Below are 22718 nucleotides of genomic sequence, written 5' to 3'. Positions count from 1 at the left end.
ATCACAAGACAAGATGCAAAATGGAGCTCACCAGTGAATAATTTATTATTGATCATGTTTATCAAGTTCCTTTGTGATTCAAATTTCTTGCCGTGGTATTTAATTTCGCGTGTGTAAATTTGGCGTGGAGTTTTATTCGCGAGGCTTTAAAATTAGGAAAAAATGCACTCACGTGCGCACAATGACAGTTGTCATGTAGGTGAAGGACTCTCTTCCCAACGCGTACGTTTGCGAATGCTTCGCCTAATATTCAGGGTGATTCAGTCGCTTCCGAATACCCGACATAACGAACGGCGAATTGTGATCAAAATCTCTATTAAAAAGGATTTTTCATTGTACGTGCGGTTCATTAGTGCGTAACGAGTACTTTTAAAATGATCAAATCAATTACTAGCATCGTAGCCGATTGAATTGCAATCTCGTACCCAGAGTCCTCAGGCTTTTTGGTCAGCGGGTGGGCATGGGCGCCAAGAGAGACTCTGGGGAACTGGAATTTTAATACTGCTTGATTTCTGCGTAAAACAATGGAAGCCGTTACGAGGCCAAACAAAAAATTTGAACAAAATTCCGGTTCCGTGGATTCTCTCCTGGCACCCACCCACTGACCAAAAAGCCCGAGGACTCTGGGTACGAGATTGCCTCATCCGGTCACATTACCGTTATTATGCTTAATTACTTATTGAAAAAAAAAAGTAATAACATAAGAAAGGATGGCTACCTGGAATAACTATAGAGTTAAAGGAGTCAGGCAGCCAGTTTTACAAAATTGTAATAATACTTGTTTAGGTCGCCGACACTCACACAAAAAGAAACAAATATGACACGAAACACACGATGAGCGCTAAATAAATACTATACTAGAAAAATAGAAATATCAGGCTTTTCGACAGGGCCGTACGTTTTTTCTGCAGCCTACCATAAAACGTTAAATAAATAAACGAATATACCAACGAACGAACGATTTCGATAGCCCTGTTGGGAAGATAATCGGTAGTCAGTTTAGTCACGCAACTCTCGTAACGCAGGCTTAGTAACAGTTACCGATGTTCCAATCAGGGTTAACTGTGTTAAAAGTAGCCTGTTTGTGATTGATATCCACAAGATATTCAGAGGAAATTTATCCATCTCAGCTGACAGTAACTTAAAATTTCTCAGCTGTCAGTTAAATTTTGGGCCATTTCTCAGGTGACCGGTTCAAATTTTGGCCGATCAGCTCTCATTTAACACCATCCGTGACACCCTCTTATTTCTCTTTCAGGTGGAAAGTGTCCATTTGGTCAGTTGCCTATCCTCGAAGTCGAGGGTGTGACATTGTGCCAGTCGATGAGCATTCTCCGATTTGTGGCTAAGAGATATGGTTTGCAATTTTCCTTACTACAACATCTTATGAATTTGAATTTGCTCTCATGACCCAGTGCACGGGTGGTTGTGGAGGGGCAAAGGAGGGGGGGGGGGGGGGGGAGTGGGGTGATGGTATGAGAGGTTATCTGCCATCCTGACCTAGGAGAGACAACTGTTTCAGTGGAAAGCTTCAAATAATTCAATTAATTGGGATGAGAAGGACGATAGCAACAAAATAAAATTCCTTATTTCCTCGAATAAACAAACCATTCCTCGATCATGTATGTTCCTTGAATGGGCGGGATGATGCTGGTTGATACCCGGGGTATCCAATAGATGGAAACCGATGATCGGAAATTCCATCGATTAATCGATATCAGTCGATAAAATTAGTTAATTGGTATCGATTGGTATCGGCCAATCGATGACCAATCGATAACCTCACAAAAACCGTTCATCGATTGCTATCGATTGGCTCAGCAACATTGAACAGACGTCACGCACGCTACCTGTCCGATCATCCACCATTTTTAGCTAGGAAGCCCTGGGGACGAAATTGGTAAAACAAATGCCGACCAAAACTAAACAGCAAAGCACCAAAACTAAAATGGCTCATCGCTTACTACTATGATGAAAAAAAGGAACGTCTTTTTTATCTTTTGCTGCATATTTTATTTCTTTTAGACACAATTGGCGCCTTCATATATTTTTTAGTTTGTATGTATGTGATCTTTGTTTTAAGCACGATTAGGTTCGTTATTATAAGGCTAGGTATTGCTGCTTTATTCATTATTTTGCAACAACTCATGCTGCTGTTGTTGGCAATTTCATTGTTTGCCAAAGTACGACTTCTGTTACCAGAATTTTTCGGTGAAGGCACGATGCAACCACTTTCCTTTTTTTGAAGTCTATAGATTGGCCCATGGAACAAACTTTTAATTTGTCAAAAAAAAAAAAAAACACAGGATTCTTGTGGACGGGGCATTATATTAAAGAAAAAGAAGAGAGTATTGTTCTCCTGTTAACATTAAAATGAATTGTGAGTATAATTACTGCGTACAAAGTTGTGTTTTTTATGCGTCGCTTCCGGTTCCGTCAATCTGCAACCAATCGATACTAATTTATCTATCGATTGGTATTGATAATTGATACCAATCGCTAACCACACGAGTCTTCGCCATCGATTGGTCATCGATTATCAATATCAATCGATTAATTGATATCTCATCGTTATCGATGGATATCGATTGTCATCGATTATTGATTCCATCGATTGGATACCCCGGGTTGATACTACAGGTTTATTGCACAGTTGACTACCCTGTTAAAAAATACGGTTACTTCAATCAATTAACTGAAATCGATAAACATAAAACGTGAAACAAGCCACACCGGCGTTAATTCTAAGTAGAGTTGAACTGATTTTGTTTCTGTAACAGGATTGGTTCCCAGTGATGACCTTCAGCAGGCAAAGGCAGACATGTTTTCTGAGGGAGTGTTTGACTTAGAAAATGGTTTCATTCGAGCGTTAATTCATCCAGACTCAGACCAACAGGTACGATGATATCCTCCTTATAAACAACTTGTTTTCAGCTGAGTTCCAGAAGATTTGGATAGCACAGTTAGGTTAGCCGTGTGGTGTGCGACTGGAAGATAAAACCGTCTCCGTGTGTTCTAAATCGCGGTTGCATCGCCTGTACCGTAAAAAGATATATCTGAGTATTTAAGGACAGTGCCTACTTTTGTTACTGCGCCTACGTTCTCCGCATATCGAGATACTCGGGTTTCTAGGGGTAATACATGGGTGTTTTTGCACGGTTTAAAACCGTATTCGGAGAAAGCAGAACTTAGCAAGTGCTCTTGGTATTTAAAAAGAAAATCGGGGGGAACCATGCATTTTTTCAGAGATTGGAAAGGTTCAATTTGATAAAAAATGCCATACATTGCTTTCAATTTTATTTTAGCAGTTTTTAGAATTATCGTTCCTTAATTACCTCTTTAAAAAAAATGCATGGTTACCCCCAATTTTCTTTTTGGATTTTAATAGCCCTTGCAAAGACCTGCATTTTCCGCATAGTCATAAACTGCACAAAAATACCTCGGTATTAGTAGGCACCGGTCTTAACGTTTTTCAGTCCAGATGTTTTATGCCACCGCCAGTTTCAGTTTATTGATTGCCTCGAGCACACAAATACAACATTAACAAATTAAACATTAACGAGGCAAGGTTCCCCGAGGAAGCCAATAAGGCTACCTCGGATAATTCTAATTCCGCTAGTTTACAGCTTGAAGAAGAGCGGATAAAACATTCTCTGGCTGATCACTATTCGTGACCTCCCAAATGACGATAAAATTGGCTAAATTAATCATGTGCATGCGCAAAGAGCTTTGATTCGGAACAGGGGCAAATAATAATGACAATGATACACTGGCACGGTATTTTTTAAGTTTAGAGAGCCTTCCTTCACTCGCAGTTTTACAAGCCTGTCTTTCAGCAATCAAAAGCAATTTACGCCTGTGTGATGTACAGTCAACTAATTTTTGGAAATTTATTGTTTTAAATCCACAGAAACTTCTGATGGACAAGTTTCATAAGGAAACACTACCTAAACTGTCCCAGTACTTAGAGAATATCCTGGACAAAAATCCAAAGGATGAAGTTTACTGTGTTGGGAATAAGGTACGCTCAGACGTAACAGATTTCACCGTGATAAACGCCGGTTTAGTAGAGTAGGGTTAGCTTCTTTTGATTATGAGTGGTTGTTAAATCCCCCGGGGGGTCGGTGTGTATTCAACAAAGTCTTACACGGAGAGACTCCGCCCCTTTCGTTAAGCCTATTCGAGGTATTTTGAAAGGCTCTTTAAAATACCTAAGTGACAGTTTTTCCTACAATCTCACTTCAATAAGATTAAATTTAGAAATACAGTTAACTATAAAAATGAGCGAAAAAACGGAACGACGTTTCGGTGTCATCCTGCATGGCATCATTATCAAGTAAAGAATGCAACAGAAAAGATAATTTATACATAAAGTAAAGGTGTGAAATAGAATAAATTAAATTGAGACTAGAAGTAACTGTCCGGTGTTAATTCAGAAGGTGTTATAAAATGAGAGTTTTGTCCGTTAGAAAAATAGTTTTGCGCGAATGGAGTCTGACTGGGTGTTTCGACTCAGTATCTTCTTTTTGATCCAAAGCATTTCGAATATTAAACAATCAAGCTTTCCCTGACATTTCTTTAGGATGGTGAAGTTGCTTGTCAGGTCGCCAATTGTGTCAACTTGGTGATTATTCTTTAGGTGTTTCCCGATGGCCGAGAACCGATGTTCATCAATGCGTTGGTGAATTGAAGGTGACGGCTGGTATAGCCGACGTAATCTGCATCACACAGATCACATACAAAGTGTATATACACTTTGACGTCATTCTATGCTAGAAGGGCGTTTATTTGAGAAAGTAAGGTTTTCAAACTCTACAACTCTTTTTTTCTTGTTCAACAGCTCAGCTTTGCAGACATCTGCTGCTTCTGCTTCTTTAACAACTACACTGGAAATGGTGAGCCCGCGGTACCAGCTGCTTTGAGGAATTTCCCACGGCTCACTGCGTTGTTTGAGAAAGTCCGGGACGAGCCCAAGATTGCAGAATGGCTTGAGAAACGACCAAAAAGTGCCCTGTAAGGGTACTCTTACGCCGCGTCCAAAAAATACCATCAATTTGTTAATTATTTTATTCGCGATTTACTGAACCCATAAGATCCATTAAAGTTTTTATACATTTTAAAAAGGCCGTTTTCTTTTTCTAGCTCTTCAATTCAGTGTTCGCGTAAAATTCTTTTAATTTTAAACTTACTTTTGTTACTACTATTTTAGTTTCTTTTTTATTATTGTATATTCTTGTTCGGAAATATTAACATACTTGTGTAGTTTGTAAGTCCGAATGGAAGTAAGTTGCCTACCGTCGAAGTAATATTGTGATACTAGTGATGAGGGTCTCCTAGATACGCCTATCTAGAAAGGCTTCGGAGGCTTCCAGCTCAAGTCCATACCGGACTTTTGTTAAGATATATTAATGTAACGATACGTGTGAGTGATTTCGGGCAAATAAAGTTGAATTGAATCGAATTGAAAAATCTGTATTTAATAGTAACTATGGTAAACAAGAAAGCGAGAAACTCACGGTCAGTTATTAAAAGACAGTTTAGACGGTGTTGAACAAAACCACGTTCTAAGCCATTTTCAATTTTGTCCACAATCATATCTAAACATTGTCCACTGCCAACGGTAACAAGTAGGCTTGCATCAAAGACTAGAAAACTATTTATCTACTTAAGATAAACCACTAATAAACAGATTTGGAGGCCCATTGAATGTCTTAATCCGCGGTCTAAGTTAGACTCTGTTTAAATAACTGGTCCTCAGTTTATGCTTACTCTTGGCTTTATATTTGCTGACGCAGTATCTCTTTTGCTGCTTGAGCGATCATTCAACCTGACTTGCAAGTGAATCGAAGTTACAGCCAATAAAAATCACACAATTTTTTTGGGACGGGCACGGGATATGGGAAAGTTAAAAAAACAAGGCAACGAAAAGGAATGCACTGACCCTTAGGTAGATGTTGCTATTCGCCCCGTTAGTTACGTTTGACCACGAATTAAAAGGACGAAAAACGAAAAAAAAAAAATCATAAGTGTTCACTAAGCCCATAAGGGAGGGAAAGAAAGAACCATGAACGAGAGATAATATAGAGACAAAATAAAATAACTAAACGAATGTAAAAGGTTTAGAGTACTTGGGTATTCTGTCGATTATTGTGAAACAATTCATTAGGATAAGAATGATGTATTATTCAGTGAGTGTGACACAGGCAAACTCGGAAAAAAGAAATTCGAATGCTCCTTTCACGAGTGGAGCCGAAGGCCTTGCGATTACCGAACCACCAGGCTACGTAGGACTTGTGAAGTTAAGGCATCCTCACTGTATACTGCTATATTGATTGAATCCTAGCAGTATGCAGGATGCTTGTCCCATGAACCTAGTTTAATGGCCTTAGCTCCCACGAGTCTCCTGTAGCTCAGTGGTAGAGCATCCGAACTAGAAGGTCTTAGGTTCGACTCCTTATAGAAGCACTCGGTTTCTTTTTTTCCGAGTTTGCCTGTGTCACTCACTGAATAAGACATGATTCTTATTCTTTCACCAGGCTTAAAATATACCATCACATTTATTCAAATTCATTAACAATTTGCGAATTTTGATTGTGAAATTCCGGAGTTCTTTGCGCACATTAGGTGAATTCCAGTTCCAGACAGACGCCTCTGTTCTTGTGAAATAAATCCTTTGAACTTCAAGCCTCGCCACGAATGCCGCATCAGTTGATCTTTTATTATAATTATGGACATTATCTGCAGTGAATTGGTTTTGTATCTATGACAGATTCAACCGGCTAAAATTTTAGGGCTTATTTAACGTTAGGAAAATACATTAATTCCAATATTTCCATAGGCACGGCCTTTCCTCTTTAGAGTTTTACAGAAAATGACCGTTAAAGGCATAAGACGGTACGGTTTGAAACAAGAAGGGATGGTATTAGATAATTGGGTCTCGCTGGCCTTTCAGGTAAACAAAACCAGTAACGCGTATTAAACAATGTCTTTTTTTAATAAACTCGTTGCGAATGTGCAAACATTGACACAATTGTTGCAAGATGGATGTTGTAAGTTGCTTTATTCCAGTTAAGTAAAAACCGCTTAGTCCTTAGCTTGCATAGACATTTTCTTTGCATTGCGCGCCATCGACATAGCCTCAACATACCTGGATGCACAAATGACGTGGCGTCACTCTGGAATATTCTGGTTCAAACGGTGACATGAGTGGGTATCATTAAAAAGGCAAAGGGAAACAGAGCATTCACTTCCAACATGAAATTAAATGGCAAGTCCTGTGTTTCTGCGTCGGTTGGTTTTCATTTTAGAAATATTGGGGTTTTTTTGGCATTTTCTTCTGACCAGAATTAAAGCGTATTGTCTGATATTAATTGCCTGCTCTAGTTAGAGATTACGCCCTGATTACGTACCGAATGCTAAAATAACGGCAGCATGATGACAAGCAAATATGCTCTGAAAGTTAATTTTACTTAATTAAGACTACAATGTAAAATAAAGTCTAAATATACATTGTTCTAGATAAGACTGATATAGTGGCAGAAAATATCTGATTACATTAAGTCCACCTACCCACTGCCTTCTTCACTTCCAAAATGAAATTAAATAAATGGCAAATCCTGTGTTTCTGCGTCTGTTAGGGCCTGTTCACATGGAGGTGGGGGACCCCGGGAAGGTGAGGTACCCCGCCTCGGTGGGGTTACCAATCTCTCCATACAATCTCTCTTTATTTCTTGATCGCGTTCACAGGTGAAGTGGGGTATCTCACCGAGGCGGGTTGCCCGGTCAGCCGAGGCGGGTAACCCGCTTAGCTGGGGTGAGTTTTCTCCATGTGAATGCTGCTGGTGGGGTGGGGTGATGTTCATCCGGGCAATTGTCTCTGAATTAAGTACAAGCGTGGCGAGCTTTTTCGCCGATATCACCTTCAAAACATCGACAACAATGCCATTGAAGAAAGTTCTGAAGGAGTTGAAGGTGCATTTGTCGAGTCTGATAATCAAGCTGATCTACCTGTCTTGGATGAAGGTGAAGTCGTGCCCGTAGAACAACGAAACGAAAAGTGTCTTCCATCCGCCATCTTTGTTGATATATGTACTTAGATACCACGCGATGGCTTTTTTAAACCTCACCCCAGCGCCCCGGGGTTGCATGTGAAGGCCTGTTTTTTCTGACCCCGGGTAGATGGGGTACCTCACCTTCCCGGGGTCCCCCACCTCCATGTGAACAGGCCCTTAGTCGCCATTTTAGAAATATTGTTATCTTTTCTTTTTTTTTTTTTTTTTTTTCGCATTTTCTTCTGACCACAATTAAAGCGTATTGTCTGATATTGACTGCCTGCTGTAGTTCGAGATTACATCCTGATTACCGAATGCTGCCGGCAGCATGACAAGCAAATATGCTCTGAAAGTTAATTTTACTTAATTTAGACTGCAATGCAAAATTAAGTCTAAATATACATTGTTCTAGATAAGACTGATATAGTGGCAGAAAATATCATCACATTAAGTCCGCCTAATCACTGCCTTTTTCACTTCCAAAATGAAATTAAATGGCAAATCCTGTGTTTTTGCGTTTGTAAGTCGCCATTTTAAAAATATTATTATTATTTTTTTCTTTTGCATTAACTTCTGACCAGAATTAGAGCGTATTGTCTGATATTGACTGCCTGCTGTAGTTAGAGATTACATCCTGATTACCAAATGCTTACGGCAGCATGACGAGCAAATATGCTCTAAAAGTTAATTAATTCTACTTAATTTAGACTGCAATGCAAAAGTAAGTCTAAATATACATTGCCATGAATAAGACTGATATTGTGGCTGAAAATACCGTTACATTTATTAATTCCACCTAACCACTGCCTTTTTCAATAACTCGTCTTCACTAATGAGACAAGCTCAAGCTGCTAAAGGCCTACTTCTTTATTCAAAGTGATGACTTTATATGCGAGGGGGGACGGGGGGGGGGGGGGGGGAGGGGGAGAGGTCACATTAACGGAGCTTAAATTAAAATCGATGTGCGATCGCTAGCCATTTAGCAAATCCACAGACCTAAAATTGATAATGATAAGCGGAACGTTCTTGAATGTACCTTAATCCCAGCAGTCACACTTGACTATGTTTTACTTCATCAAATACATCAACAAAATTTCGTGACTTGAGGGTCAACTTATCGGCTATATTTGCTACTGACCAATCAACCGTACAACCACGCAATATTCAAATGATATTGTTAAAGATCGCTGAGTCATGGTGTGTCAATTTTTATATAACAGTTCCGAACATTGCACATGTTATCACAACGGTACTATGGCGCCCCATTATAAACTAACGTACTTCGGTATACGCGCTCGCGCCGAGCCTACGCGAATTGTTTTCGCTTACGCTGGAGTCGACTACGAAGACGTCAGAATCAGTTTTGAAAATCGAGCTGAAGAATGGCCTCCAGTTAAGAACAGTAAGTATGAAACCCGGATTTTACAAATGACACAAGGATCAGTGAAGAGACAAATTAGAAGGAAAACTTTGTGTGATGACGCAAATGTATGGGAAAGAAAAGATAGCTTATTCGTACTTAATTTCGCGACTTTGGCTAGACAGTATTTGTCGAGGCATTTTATTTTTGGAAAAAAAAATGCAACGTACAGGTTGGCCTTGAAATTCCTGTCACCGTTGGCATCGAACATGACTCCACCTTGAAGAATGTTTCAGTCAGTCGGGGGGTTACAAGAAACCTGTTGAATAAGAACCTCAAGAAACCAAATAATGGCAATTTTGACGACCCCACGGAAGATATTATAAGGGATTTGCTCGAATATAGTAATTCAGATGAAGATGATAGTTAGATTCTTTGCTCGATATATTCATGTAAAATCTTTGCAAATGATGACAAGACAAGATGAAAACTGGAGCCCACCACTGAATAATTTATCATTTATTTCAATACAGTAAGCTGTACATGCTGTTGTTGATCATGTTTATCAAGTTCCTTTGTGATTCAAATTTCTTACCGTGGTATTTAATTTCGCGTGTGTAAATTTGGCGAGGATTTTTATTCTCGAGGCTTTGACATTAGGAAAAAATGCACTCGCGTGCGCACAATGTCAGCCGTCAAGTAGGTGAAAGACTCTCTTCCCAATGCGTACCCTTGCGAATGCTTCGCCTGATATTCGGGGTGATTCAGTCGCTTCCGAATACCCGACATAACGAACGGCGAATTGTGGTTAAATTCTCTAAAAGGATTTTTCATTGTGCGCGCGGTTCATTGATGAGCGAATGCATAAGTGCGTGACGAATTGTAACGGTTAGCAATGTTCCCATCAGGGTTAGCTGTGCCAAAAGTAGCCTTTTTGTGAGTGATATCCATAAGATATTCAGAGGAAATTTATTCATCTCAGCTAACAGTAACTTAAAATTTCTCAGCTATCAGTTTAATTTTCCTCGATTTCTCAGCTGACAGTTAAAATTTTAGCCGATTGTCCGCTATCAGTGAACCCCATCCGTGACACCCTCTTATTTTTCTTTCAGGTGGAAAGTGTCCATTTGGTCAGTTGCCTATCCTCGAAGTCGAGGGTGTGACATTGTGCCAGTCGATGAGCATTCTCCGATTTGTGGCTAAGAGATATGGTTTGCAATTTTCCTTACTACAGCATCTTTTGAATTTGAATTTACTCGCATGACCCGGTGCACGGGTAGTTGTGGGGGGAGGAAGGGGGGAGGGTGATAGTGTGAGAGGATATCTGCCACGCTTGGCCTAGAAGACAACTGTTTCAGTGGAAAGCTTCAAATAATTCCTTGGGATGAGAAGGACGATAGCAACAAAATAAGATGCCTTATTTCCTCGAATAAAAAAACAAATCTTCGATCATGTGTGTTCCTTGAATGAGCCGGATGATGTTGGTTGATATTATTGCACAGTTGACTACACTGCTTAAATTTACTGTCAAAATCGATAAACATGAAAAATGAAACAAACCACACCGGCGTTTATTCTAAGTAGAGTTGATCTGAGTTTTGTTTTTGCAACAGGATTGGTTCCCAGTGATGACCTTCAGCAGGCAAAGGCAGACATGTTTTCTGAGGGAGTGTTTGACTTAGAAAATGCTTTTGTTCGAGCGTTATTTCCTCCAGACTCAGACCAACAGGTACAATAATCTCCTCCTAAACAACTTGTTTTCAGCTGAGTTCCAGGAGATTTGGATGACAGAGTCAGGTTAGGCATGTGGTGTGCGACGGGAAGATAAAACCGTCTCCGTGTGTTCTGAATCGTTGCATCACCTGTACCGTAAGAAGATATCTCGGAGTATTTTAAAAAGGACGGTGCCTACTTTTGTTACTGCGCAGACGTGCTCGTGCTCGAGTTTCTATGTGTGGCGCCTACTATAGCCTGCGTAGCAGCCGTTTCCGTTTCCTTCAAGCCAAGCGGGGGAAGCGCGCGAGGGCATTGCCGCTTGGCTTTAAGGAAATGGTTCAAACGATTGCTACGCAGGCTATGCCTGCTAATACAGGGATGTTTTTGCACGGTTTAAAACTATTCCGAGAAAGCAGAACTAATTAACAAGTGCTCCTGGTATTTAAAAAGAAAATTGGGGTAACTATGCATTTTTCAGTGATAATAAACCTTTAGTTTGATAAAAAAATGACATTCTTCGCTTCAGTTGTACTTTAGCACCTTTTAGAATTATTGTTTCTTAGTTATCTCTAAAAAAAAAATGCATGGGTGCCTCCAATTTTCTTTGCGGTTTCCAATAGCCTTTGCTAAGATCTGCTTTTCCCACATAGTCATAAACTACATACCTCTGTATTAGTAGGAACCGTTCTATCAACGTTTTTCAGTCCAGATGTTTTATTCCACCGCTACTTTCAGTTTATTGATTGCCTCGCACACACAAATGCAACATTAACAAATTAAACATTGACGAAGCAAGGTGCCCTGAGGAAGCCAATAAGGCTTCTGTAACCGGGACTACCTTGGATTCTAATTCCGCTAGTTTACGGCCTGAAGAAGACCGGATAAGTTTGGAGAGTTTTCCTTCACCCGCAGTTTTACAACTTTAACTGAGCAATCAAAAGGAATTAACGCCTGTAATGTACGGTCATCTAATTTGAAAATTTATTGTTTTAAATCCACAGAAACAGGTAATGGACAAGTTTCATAAGGAAACACTACCTAAAGTGTGTCAGTACTTAGAGAATATCCTGGACAAAAATCCAAAGGATGAAGTTTACTGTGTTGGAAATAAGGTACGCTTAGACGTGACAGATCTGTGTAATAAACGCCGGTTCATTACTGAGTAAGGTTAGCTGCTTCACTTGAGTAGCTGTTAGGTCCCCCGGGGGTAGGTGTGTATTTATACGGAGAGATTCTGCCCCTAGGTCCATATCTCTTTTCGTTAAGCCTATTCGAGGTATTTTGAAAGGCCCTTTAAAATACCAAAATGAGTCCAACATTACTACTTCAGCTTGTGAAATCCCTACCCTTTAAATTCCGTCATCTTAAAAATATGTTCCCCTTTCGGGCGGATCTTCCCCATACAGTCCATTATATAGATTTGAGGGTTAAGTATACAAATCATATTGACATTTTAAGGCAATTTACCTTTGCATGAAATGCTCTATGCTTTCTTAAAATATAAAGAAATATTGCCATCTCCAAAGGGAATTAGAATAATGTTGTTTTTTTTTCTTTTCCCATTCTGATTTGGAGTGTGTGGAGTGGAGCCATTCTATGCTAGAAGATCGTTCATTTAAGAAAGCAAGGTATTCAAACTCTACAACTCTCTTTTTCTTGTCAACAGCTCAGCTTTGCAGACATCAATTGCTTCTCCTTTTTTAACAGCTACATTGGAAATGGTGAGCCAGCGGTTCCAGCCCCTTTGAAGAATTTCCCACGCCTCACTGCGTTGTATGAGAAAGTTCGGGACGAACCCAAGATTGCAGAATGGCTTGAGAAACGACCAAAAAGTGTTTTGTAAGGGTGCTCTAACGCTGCTTCCAAAAAAATACCACCATTATTTGAATTCTATTTGTCGCATTTTACCTGAATTCATAAGGGCCATTCAAGTTTTTATACATTTTAAAAAAGGCTCTTTTCGTTTTCTCGCTTTTATATTCAGTGTTCGCTTAAATTCTTCTAATTTTAAACTTACTTTTGTTATTACCTCTTTTAGTTTCATGTTTATTGCTGTATAATTCTTGTTCGGAAATATTCATGCTTGTCAGGAGTCCGAATGGAACTAAGTTACTTATCTCCTCGGAAATCTTACAAACGAAAGTAATAAACAATATCTTTAAACGATCCCCGTTTTTTTTTCAGGAGTCGGGAAGGAAGCGGGGGGGGGGGGGGGGGAAGGGGTATCAACCACGTTCCCAGGGTCTCTCCTCCTCACTTTCCAGAGAGCGAGAGGAGAGACCCTGGGAACAAGGCTGGGTACTCACTGATATACACCGTAAGTTACATAATTTTGCTGCAAAATTGTGAGCCTTTGGCACCAGCTGCGTGGAAGGATTTGCCACACATCACTGTGGTGTCTGCGATAGCCTGGTACGAGCCCAAGATTACAGCATGGCTTGAGGAACTCACCTTTGATTAGAGCCCATTAATGGGTTCCTGCCTTTAAACATGAGGGTTCATTAAATAAACTCAGTAAGTCTCTGTAAGGCGGTATGACTTCTTCTTCTCCTTATTCTTACACGCCCTCCCCTCCCCTCCCCTCCCCTCCCCTCCCCTCCCCTCCTCCCTCGATAGTTTCGATTTAACAAAAGGTCAACACTTAATACGTCGCTATACACGCGGGGAGGGGAAGAGTGGGGTGGTTACTCTCTATAGTATGCTCTCAACTCCTGCAATGAGTAGAGATCATTAGCCTAGTTTTTATCTGAAAATGGCTACAATATCATGCTCAAAAAACTGTTATCGCTTCACGAGGCTGGTGTTTGTTATGTTTGAGTTGGATTATTTATTTCCTGTATTTGAGTGGAGTCTCTGTAAACTAACTTGATGGCTAAGTGCACTGCCCGGCTAAAAAAAAAAAAAGGAACATTTCACTGCATATATATTTTGCATTCAAAAAACTGTTATCGGTTAGTACGAAAATCACACCTTATGATAAAAGGAGCTTTACGGAACTAAGGATTTGGTAGATCAAGCAGAGTCATCTTCAAATTCCTCTTTCTTGTCTTCTCAAACTCATTCATAATTCATCAAGAGAAAACAAAGAAAATCACTACTGTAACCGTGGTTTGGATATGTGTTCCTAATTACCATAAAATTTTGTCAACTTTAGCCTTGAATTTCTCCAAGAATTATTGATCATTTGTGTGTTTCATCTGATCCAAACACGTCGAAGTAGTTTAAAAAAACTCTGCTGCGCTTCGTTTTTTCAACCTACTTCTCAGTGTTTGGATATCTGATGAAACACTCCTTCTCGTGTTTGATAAAAACTATATTACTTGGAAATCTTTTCTCCAACATTACCATTAGCCACAGGAACGCCAGGCGTTTTCTCTTGGAGATCTTAATGTTGGCACTGATCGCTGCTGTAAGCCTGATGAAATCAGCCGCCTGCTCCTGTCGTAACCAGAGGCCTAGGATAGACACCTCTTAGTTTTCTATGTCAAATCCGTGTCAGTCACTAGTCTAAGAATGTTACTAGAGTGCGAATAAAACTCGGCCAAGGTAGAAAACCTTTCGCCTTGCCTGTTTTGTTGCCATAGCCTAGCATTTGAGTGGTACCGAGGCTGGGGTTGACTCTGTCTCAAACAAACCACCGTACTTTCCAATTATAAATGGAACTAGTTAGCAGACTGGAACGACACGATTTACATCTGAAAAGCAGTGAGGTTTGTTGCAAAACAAACTCGCATACGGCCAGTATCGTTTCCGATCGAAGGAAAGGTGACAAAGCCGCCAGTGAAAGCACACAATTCAGGGGCACCCAACGGATCGTTTCGGTAAATTATCTGTTCGGAAGGCCCTTTATCCCCTGCAATTTTCTTAAGGGAATTTTCACCTCGAACGTTCGTGATATGAGAAATTTAAGGCCCTAGTGTTTTCGGATTGATAAAAGTGTCGTTTTGGATACCGAAAAAAGGTCAGCTAAGATTTTCGGAAAGGAAATAAGACCTGAGGTTTTCGGGAAATGGACAAAAATAGAATGACCGAACAGATAAAAATATTATAGCGCGGCCTGAAATGAGCCTACAGAGCTTTTAAGGCACTCCAGATAGCCTAAAATAGCGTTTCAAAGGATCTGAGAGAAAACTGTCGTTGGGTGCCCCTGACAATTGTAAAATGGAGCATTCTCTTTAACATTTAGGCAACGTTCAGAGTCTTGCTGTTATAGTTGTACGGTTAAAAGCCTTTTTTCATATGCATTTAATGGTAACTATGGGAATCAAGAAAGTGAGAAACTGTTACCACACCGGCCTTCGTTAGAACCGCCTTGGGGAGTTGAACCCCCTCATTAATTATTATTATTATTATTATTATTATTATTATTATTATTATTATTATTAATATTATTATTATTATTGTTATTATTGTTATTATTATTATTATTATTATTATTATTATTATTATTGTTATTATTATTATTATTATTATTATTATTATTATAATTATAATTATTATTATTATTATTATTATAATTTCAATTATTTCAAGTAGATTGTGATTGCCAATGCATTAAAATACAGTAAGAAACTAGTGTATTCTTCATTCTAGACTTGAACAGGGTAGGATTTTGGGCTTAGATAGGGTCTGGAAATGTTAAATTCTTCCTTAAACGGGAAAAGGACATCAGAGAAGTATGTCTTAAACAGGATCAGGGTTTGAACGCCCGGGCCGAAACTCCCTACCCAAGCATCTAGATCTGTTGAGTCCTTTCCCCCCCCCCCCCCTCCCCTCCCCGGGCGTTAGAATCGGCCTCCTTTTATGGCTCGTCATGCAATCTTTCCTCGCGATCCTTCCCACAAGTATAGAGTACAAGTATAGGTATAAGATTAGCGGAAGGAAAAGATTTTCCTTCAAGTGAGCACGTACGCGTCGTGTGCGAGCACAAGTATAATAAGAAAAACGATCATCTTTTATACTTATTCTCATGTCGTTACGCTTTTATGCTTATGCATCAGTTGCTGATGCATAAGTTCTGCTGTCTGTTTCACTGAAAAACAAAGAAATGTTCAGTCTAAAAAAGGTATTAAAATTCAATAATTATACAGAAAAGGATATATAGACAGTTATGAAAGGCTTCCTGAGCCAACGATATATATGTACATAGAAAATTGGCTATAACTGGAGCGGGGTAAACTTTTATTTACTCAGTGAAAGCGATTTCAGAGTTATGCAATCAATGCCCCATAGCGCTTTACACATGTTTACAAATATATGAGTGACTGCCTTACAATACAAAATGGCTTACATAGAATCGTTCGATCAATTTATGTAAATCTCATACAAATCCTTATAGTTTCGCTGTTACCATTATTACGCTGTTCGTATCCTTGTGAACATTTAGGTAGGGTTGCCAAAAAGGTCATTATTAGTAGCTTAATTGGCAGTTCCGCAACAAGGTGTCAAAATTTTGTAAATGGAACCGTATAATGTTTATCCCCAAGAGGCAGATAAAGTGACAGTTGATCCAGAGGTCAACTGACTCTTTTCATGTGCTGCACGCATCCGTTTCTCCGAGCGACAGTTTCATCATCTTGCCCTCATTTCATTCTACGCACAATAATGCCCAGCTACAAGTTAATCTACTTTCCAATTCGAGGCAGAGCTGAGTCTATTCGGATGGTATTCGCAGTCGCTGGTGTTCAGTTTGAAAATGTTCGGATTAATCCGCAAGAGTGGTTTACAAGCCTCAAGCAGTGTGAGTATTACAACAGTTTAGCAGTTTCTTTATTTCAGCCCCAACAAAACGCCTGCCAATAGGCTCTGTGTTTCGTTCTGGTTTACCATACGAGTGGCGAGGTGGGCAATCCGGAATTGGCAGCTTCACACCCGCATCGGAGGCACGCGTATTCACAAACCCAAACAATGAAAGCTAATGAAGCTTGCCGGTGGGTTGCACGATAGAAAAATAATAATAATCTTGCGCTTTTGTTTTGCATATTTCTGTGTTATGCCCATTGATATTTCCATTACTAATCCGACACCACAATGTAATAGGGATATTAATTTAGTCGCGGTGCTCGACGATAACCTTTATCGATCTTTATCCCTCTCGTTTGCCCGTGCGTCTCAGTTTTGTTTGAATAGGCAGTATGCAGAAACCTATCTTTAGGTGAGGAAAAGGCACGCCATGCTCCCATTTTGATTTTTAAAACAGTTACAATTTATGTTTATATTGTCTCGAGTAGGCGAGAACTGGAACATTATCTGCCGCGCGCTTTAGAGTTGAACCTGACGTTGCAGATGTCTTGTAACTGATTTGACATTCAATCGATCAATCAATTTGTTCACATGAACAAATGAGGACTACTCTAATTATAGTGGAAAGAAAGGTTAATCGGGTACAAAAGAACGAGGAATGAGAAAAAGAAAAGGAAACCGCTGACGTTAAGGCCTGGTTAAATTAGGAAACATTGTTGCGGAAACGCTGTTGCGGAGGCAAATGTTTCCCAGTTTAGCCGCGCGGGAAACATATGTTGCGGAAACAAATTTTGCTGCTCGGAAACAAGAAAATGTTTTTGCCTCAGGTCAAAAACATTTTTGCTACCCGGACACAAATTTTGCTTCCGAAACATATGTTTCCCAGTTTAGTGCTACTCATTAAAAATGTTTCCTAGCAACAAAGTCAGTTTATTATTATGCGCATGCGTGACCCTCTTTTCCGAAACAATGTTTCCTCGTTTAGCCACCGGCGAAGCAAAACATTTTGTTTGTTCCCCCTAATTTAGCCACCCCGGAAACATAACAAGAAACAATGTTTCGGCAACAATGTTTCCTAGTTTAGCCAGGCCTTTAGAAGAGTTTTTCGGCTCTCTATTATCCGCTCTTCTTCGAGTCTGCATGATGTGCATCATCAGTATAAACTGTTTTTGCCAGACACTTCCACTCCATGAGTATTGAAAGAAAATTGTATAAATGTCTAGACCAATACATCATCGAGAGAAGACGCAAAATTGGTGGATTGAAGATAACCTCTTGACCCAAATTTCTGCATATTACCGGATTCATCGGCCAATTTTGAGATATCAGTGTCGCAACGGTATTAAGGGAATGGAGTCGAGGGGGGGGGGGGGGGGGAGGGAGGGAGGGAGGGAGGGAGGGTGAGTGGGACTGGGGACTTCGCAAACTGCAAGAAAACGCTGTAAATATATTCAGTGTGTCCCATATACATTTCAACCCAGTATACTTTCTTGTTTTGATTATCAATTTGCAATCTCTAAGATTATTAAGATCAGGGTATCGAATTCTGATAACCAGGGTGTAAAAATATTTTTCATTCCCCGAATGTTCATAAGGGAATATTCACACTAAGTGAATTAGCCATATTTTCACATAGGGTCGCTACAATGACCTGTTATATCAAAGTAAGTCAACGTGCAAAAGCACGACATAACGTACTATGTGAAAATCAGTATGGTTTACCAGCGAAGATTCGAACCTGATTCCTGATTCCTGCGTTCAAGGCAGACCGGTGATAACCACTACACTACAGGCGAACCTACAGTGACAGCGGACGAAGCCCAGCTTATTCTTATCGCATCACTAAGATCACGGAGTCGCTCACTCAACACGGAGAGTCTGACTTTACTTAGGATCGACTTACAGCGACCTGAACATTCCAATTAATATACAGTAATAGCCCACGTATAAGAACCTCAATTTTTCAATTTAGCCTAAATATATTCTTATATAATGCATCAGTCAATTCCAGCCGTGCCCATCCCCCCCCCCCCCCCACGGGCAATAGTGGGGCATTTTCCCACACTGTCCATCCCGGGGGTCGGGCATTAGCCTGCTACCCAATTACCCCGGGGCATTTGACCATCTCACTTTTTTCACCCCACAGCATTGTCGCTTTCTTAATGACAAATTCATCGGCAAATACAGTAAGTTTCTTATTGAATGCGTCTAGATTGGACATAAAATGGGACGCTAGAGCTGTAGAATGACCTATTTTTACACTAACTACGGGAAACAAGACCCAGCTAGGACTTAATTTCGTCTGAATTAGCTTAGATTTTACTGAAAGTAAGACGAGAAACGAAGAAAATAAAACATTTTTGACAAGTTTGAGCCACCACCCCGGGGCATTTGAACAACTACTTTGTCCCGGCGGTGGGGCATTTGCCAGTTTATTTTCAAAAAATCCTAATTCCCGGAGGTCGGCCCGGGGGGGGCATGGGCACTGTTGGAATTGACTGATGCATAAATGGTACTTAAAGCGAATTTAGGCTACCAAGGTTCTTAAAATAGGTTATTACATTTTACACGAATTTGATCTGAATATGCTATATATATTATAAATATCATCTCATAATACAGGATAATGGCAAACACAATAGACATACAACATGGTACTTAAGCTTGAAAGAAAAAAAAAGTTATGTCAATTTACTTTTAAAAAGATGATGATCTTAATTCAGCAGTTTCTACCTATACACTTTCACAGCAACCCCACTGATAAGAACCTAACTTAAAATTTTAGCCTAAATAGGTCCTTATATGGAGGGGGCTTAAAATGAAAATTTTAGCCTAACAGGTTCTTAAAACCGAGGTTCTTATACGCGGGCTAATACTGTATCACATAAGACAAAGACAGCAGGAAATATTCATACTAGGTGAATCAGTGACCGGGGTTCGAATCCTCGCTGGTGAGCCATATTTTCACGTAGTACATTATACCTTGCTTTAACACGTTTAAAACTTTCTCTTTTGTTAGCCGGATTAAGCCCCTCTGGTCAGCTACCTGTTCTGGAAGTTGACGGTGAAGTCCTTACTCAGTCCAAGGCGATTCTCCGTTATGTAGCAAGAGAGCTTGGTAAGTTACAACACAGACACAATATCGACCCATCCTTCACTTTCCGCTCAGCATAAACTGCGAGCAGTCTCTCTTTTGCTCGAAAATCCACCGGAAAAACACGCACGATATTCGGCGAGGGGCGAGTTGCGCGCGCGAGCGCGCGCCGGCGCCCCCGCTACTCGCGGCTTTGCTGCTCGTGTTTGCTCAGTTGTTTGCGTTCTTCCCGCGAATTTAAGAGCAAAAGGGAGACTGCTCACAGTCTACGCCCAGCACAGACTAGAATTAGTCTTCAGAGGCTATAGCGTGTGATGCCAGAACTTTCTTTAATAGAACTAAATTCATATAACCAATTCCTCTAGAACTGCAGCCTAGCATAAGCTCCTGAGCCTAACAATAACGCATCCCGCCGTAAAGCGAGAGAGGATTGCTTCGGTAAAACGTTATCGCCAGACAGTCAGAACCGATAAAATGTACATTAACTGGGTATCCGTTTCTAAAAACAGTTGCTGACAGTAAATTTTTCTAAGGGCCTGTTTACATGGATCATGGATGGAGGGTAACCCCCCTAGAAGGGGTGACCCTTTTAGAAAGGTTACCCTCCTCTGTTGTTTTTCCCGGTTTTGTTTACATGAGAGATAGGGTTACCCTAGGAGGAGGGTAACACTATGTGCTTGCTAGGGTTACCCTTCTAGGAGGATCAACTTTTTGTTTGTTTAAGCCATGTAGGGTTACCCACAGTAATTTCGGTCCGCGGTATGTCAAGGTAAAACGTTGAACACAGCGGTATTCGAAGGTTTTTCTCGTGAAAAAGATAAGGCATTCGGAGGAACAGTTCTTGAACGATGAAATAGAAATAGAATTCTTCTGAAATCTGTGCCTCTCCACTAGGTCTTGCTCCAGAAGGCAGTTTGAAGCAGGCACAAGCGGACATGTTGGCTTGCGTGATCTCAGATTTAGAAGATAAGTTAACTGCGGCATTTGGTGAAAAAGACGAAGAGAAAAAGGTAATTAGGGATGCTATGTGAATGTCTCAAGATAAACACACAAGTCACTACCATCGGCGCTTCTATAGTGTATTTTTTTTTTTTTGCGTCTTTTTAGATACCTTCATCTATGCGTATTTATGAATACTTTCCATGCGAAATACGCAAAACCCTTTTTCTTATAAACGTTTTTTTTTAATCTGAGACGACGTTATTTAATTTAACTAGTTTTTGTACTACTGAATTACCTTGTTGAATCCTTATATTGATAGAGTTTTAGTTAGAGTTATGTAAAGCGTTGGAAGTCTTTTAAAGTAGGACTTGACGCTGTATAAATATAGATTATTATTAGATCTCGGAAAATTAAGAAAACATCCGGCTTGTTACATCGTGGCTATAAACCCTGCTCTCAGCACTGCAAAGCTTGCTGTAAACGGCTTTTTCCAGGTCGACAGCGAAATAATTTGCATCGCTTCAAAAACAAAAACAAAAACCAAGGAGGAAAAATCAACATGACAAGATGACGGGGGGAGGGTAAGAGAGGGGGCTGGGGTGAGGGGAGGACCATGGTAACACCATAGGAACTTGTCTCTGCATTGATGATTTGATCCTGGATTCAAATTTTAAAAACAATTGCATCGTGGTACAGATAAACAAATGTCATATGTAAATCTTCTTTGATAACTCTTTCTGAACAGGAGAAAGTCCTTGCAGCTGCTAGAGAAGAAGTTATAAACAAATGTAAATATTTTGAGAAGTTCTTGTCGGGTAACAACAAACAGGAATTTTTCATTGGAACTAAGGTAAGCTTAAATAAAGAAAAAAAGTGTTAAATTAATGGTGTTTGAAATTCTTTTGATAGCAAGTTTGTAACATACAGTATTTTGGAATGTTTCGTCAAAATATCACCACAAGAAATGGATCTCAGATTTTTCGTTAAGGTAGTAACTTTCAACAAGCTTGTGCTAGAACTTTTTGCAACCGTTTTAGTACACATCCCTAAGGGGGTGGGGCAGGGCTTGTCACTCGATTACTCGTTCTCCAAACTCTCCTCGTTTTTGATCAACTCTGTGAAAACAAGAAAAATTTTGGGTATTTGTTAATTAAATAGAACTTTTTAGTTTAAATATTACCCATTTTGTCCAAGTTTAAAAAAAAAAAAAATAAAAAAAAAAAACCTTTCAACTCTTTTCTTTTATCTCGGCGAACTAATTTCAGCCTGCCGAACTAAATGGTTTCAAACGTCGTGCTACTGCCGTGTTTCCTGGTAAGTCGAATTAAATTCTTGAATTTTGTTCGGCACGGCAGTAGCGCGACGTTTGTAACAGGCCTTAGTTACTACACTTGTTTACGGAGTTTTTTCTTTGTTTTTTCCCTTTAAACAGCTGACATACGCCGACGTAGTGGTGTTTGCATTTCTAAACAGCTACTTTTTAAAAGGCAAAGATGAAGGAGTCCCCGAGGGGCTGAAAGATTGCCCTGCTATGTCCGCTTGGTACGAGCTAGTGAGGACGCAGCCCGAGATTTTGATATGGCTGAAAAATCCGCCGGCAGATATTGTTGATTACATTTATTGAGACGCTTACATCATTTTCCTTTAAAAATTTGTAGAATCTTGAGCTAGTAAATGCGACAATTGTTATAAACTATCGCTTTCTGTTTTATGCAGGCACTGGGGGACTTGTTAATGTGGTTGTAGGGACTTTCTCCCTTTTTGCGAAACCGGCTGATTTGACGACTTGCCTCCCTATGTCTGCTGTACGTGG

The 22718-nt window shown here is 40.0% G+C and overlaps 3 protein-coding genes across 3 annotated transcripts in view; all 3 read left to right on the top strand.

The window, feature by feature from the left end:
• Positions 1 to 5461, top strand: part of LOC146450339 (hematopoietic prostaglandin D synthase-like) — a 6156-nt gene extending 695 nt beyond the window's left edge. The window contains exons 2-5 of the mRNA XM_085100511.1: positions 1259 to 1357; positions 2781 to 2896; positions 3911 to 4021; positions 4841 to 5461. Coding sequence (XP_084956637.1) covers positions 1259 to 1357; positions 2781 to 2896; positions 3911 to 4021; positions 4841 to 5017 — 503 coding nt within the window. The 3' untranslated portion in view covers positions 5018 to 5461. The remainder of the gene's footprint in view (positions 1 to 1258; positions 1358 to 2780; positions 2897 to 3910; positions 4022 to 4840) is intronic.
• A 3774-nt stretch (positions 5462 to 9235) lies between these two features.
• On the top strand, positions 9236 to 13293 carry LOC146450338 (hematopoietic prostaglandin D synthase-like). Its single transcript, XM_085100375.1, has 5 exons — positions 9236 to 9453; positions 10524 to 10622; positions 11025 to 11140; positions 12129 to 12239; positions 12794 to 13293. Exons 1-5 carry the CDS (start codon positions 9246 to 9248, stop codon positions 12968 to 12970), a joined length of 711 nt encoding a protein of 236 aa, XP_084956501.1. The 5' UTR covers positions 9236 to 9245; the 3' UTR covers positions 12971 to 13293.
• A 3331-nt stretch (positions 13294 to 16624) lies between these two features.
• LOC146450337 (glutathione S-transferase 1-like) lies at positions 16625 to 22598 on the top strand. Its single transcript, XM_085100415.1, has 5 exons — positions 16625 to 16867; positions 19889 to 19987; positions 20858 to 20973; positions 21651 to 21755; positions 22338 to 22598. Exons 1-5 carry the CDS (start codon positions 16660 to 16662, stop codon positions 22527 to 22529), a joined length of 720 nt encoding a protein of 239 aa, XP_084956541.1. The 5' UTR covers positions 16625 to 16659; the 3' UTR covers positions 22530 to 22598.
• Positions 22599 to 22718: the final 120 nt, after the last annotated feature.

This window comes from Pavona decussata, unplaced genomic scaffold (genome assembly GCF_977016875.1).
Source record: "Pavona decussata unplaced genomic scaffold, jaPavDecu1.1 SCAFFOLD_468, whole genome shotgun sequence".
In the NCBI taxonomy this organism is placed as follows: domain Eukaryota; kingdom Metazoa; phylum Cnidaria; class Anthozoa; order Scleractinia; family Agariciidae; genus Pavona; species Pavona decussata.
Note: the sequence above shows the minus strand (reverse complement) of the source record. Positions and strands in the feature narration are given on the sequence as shown.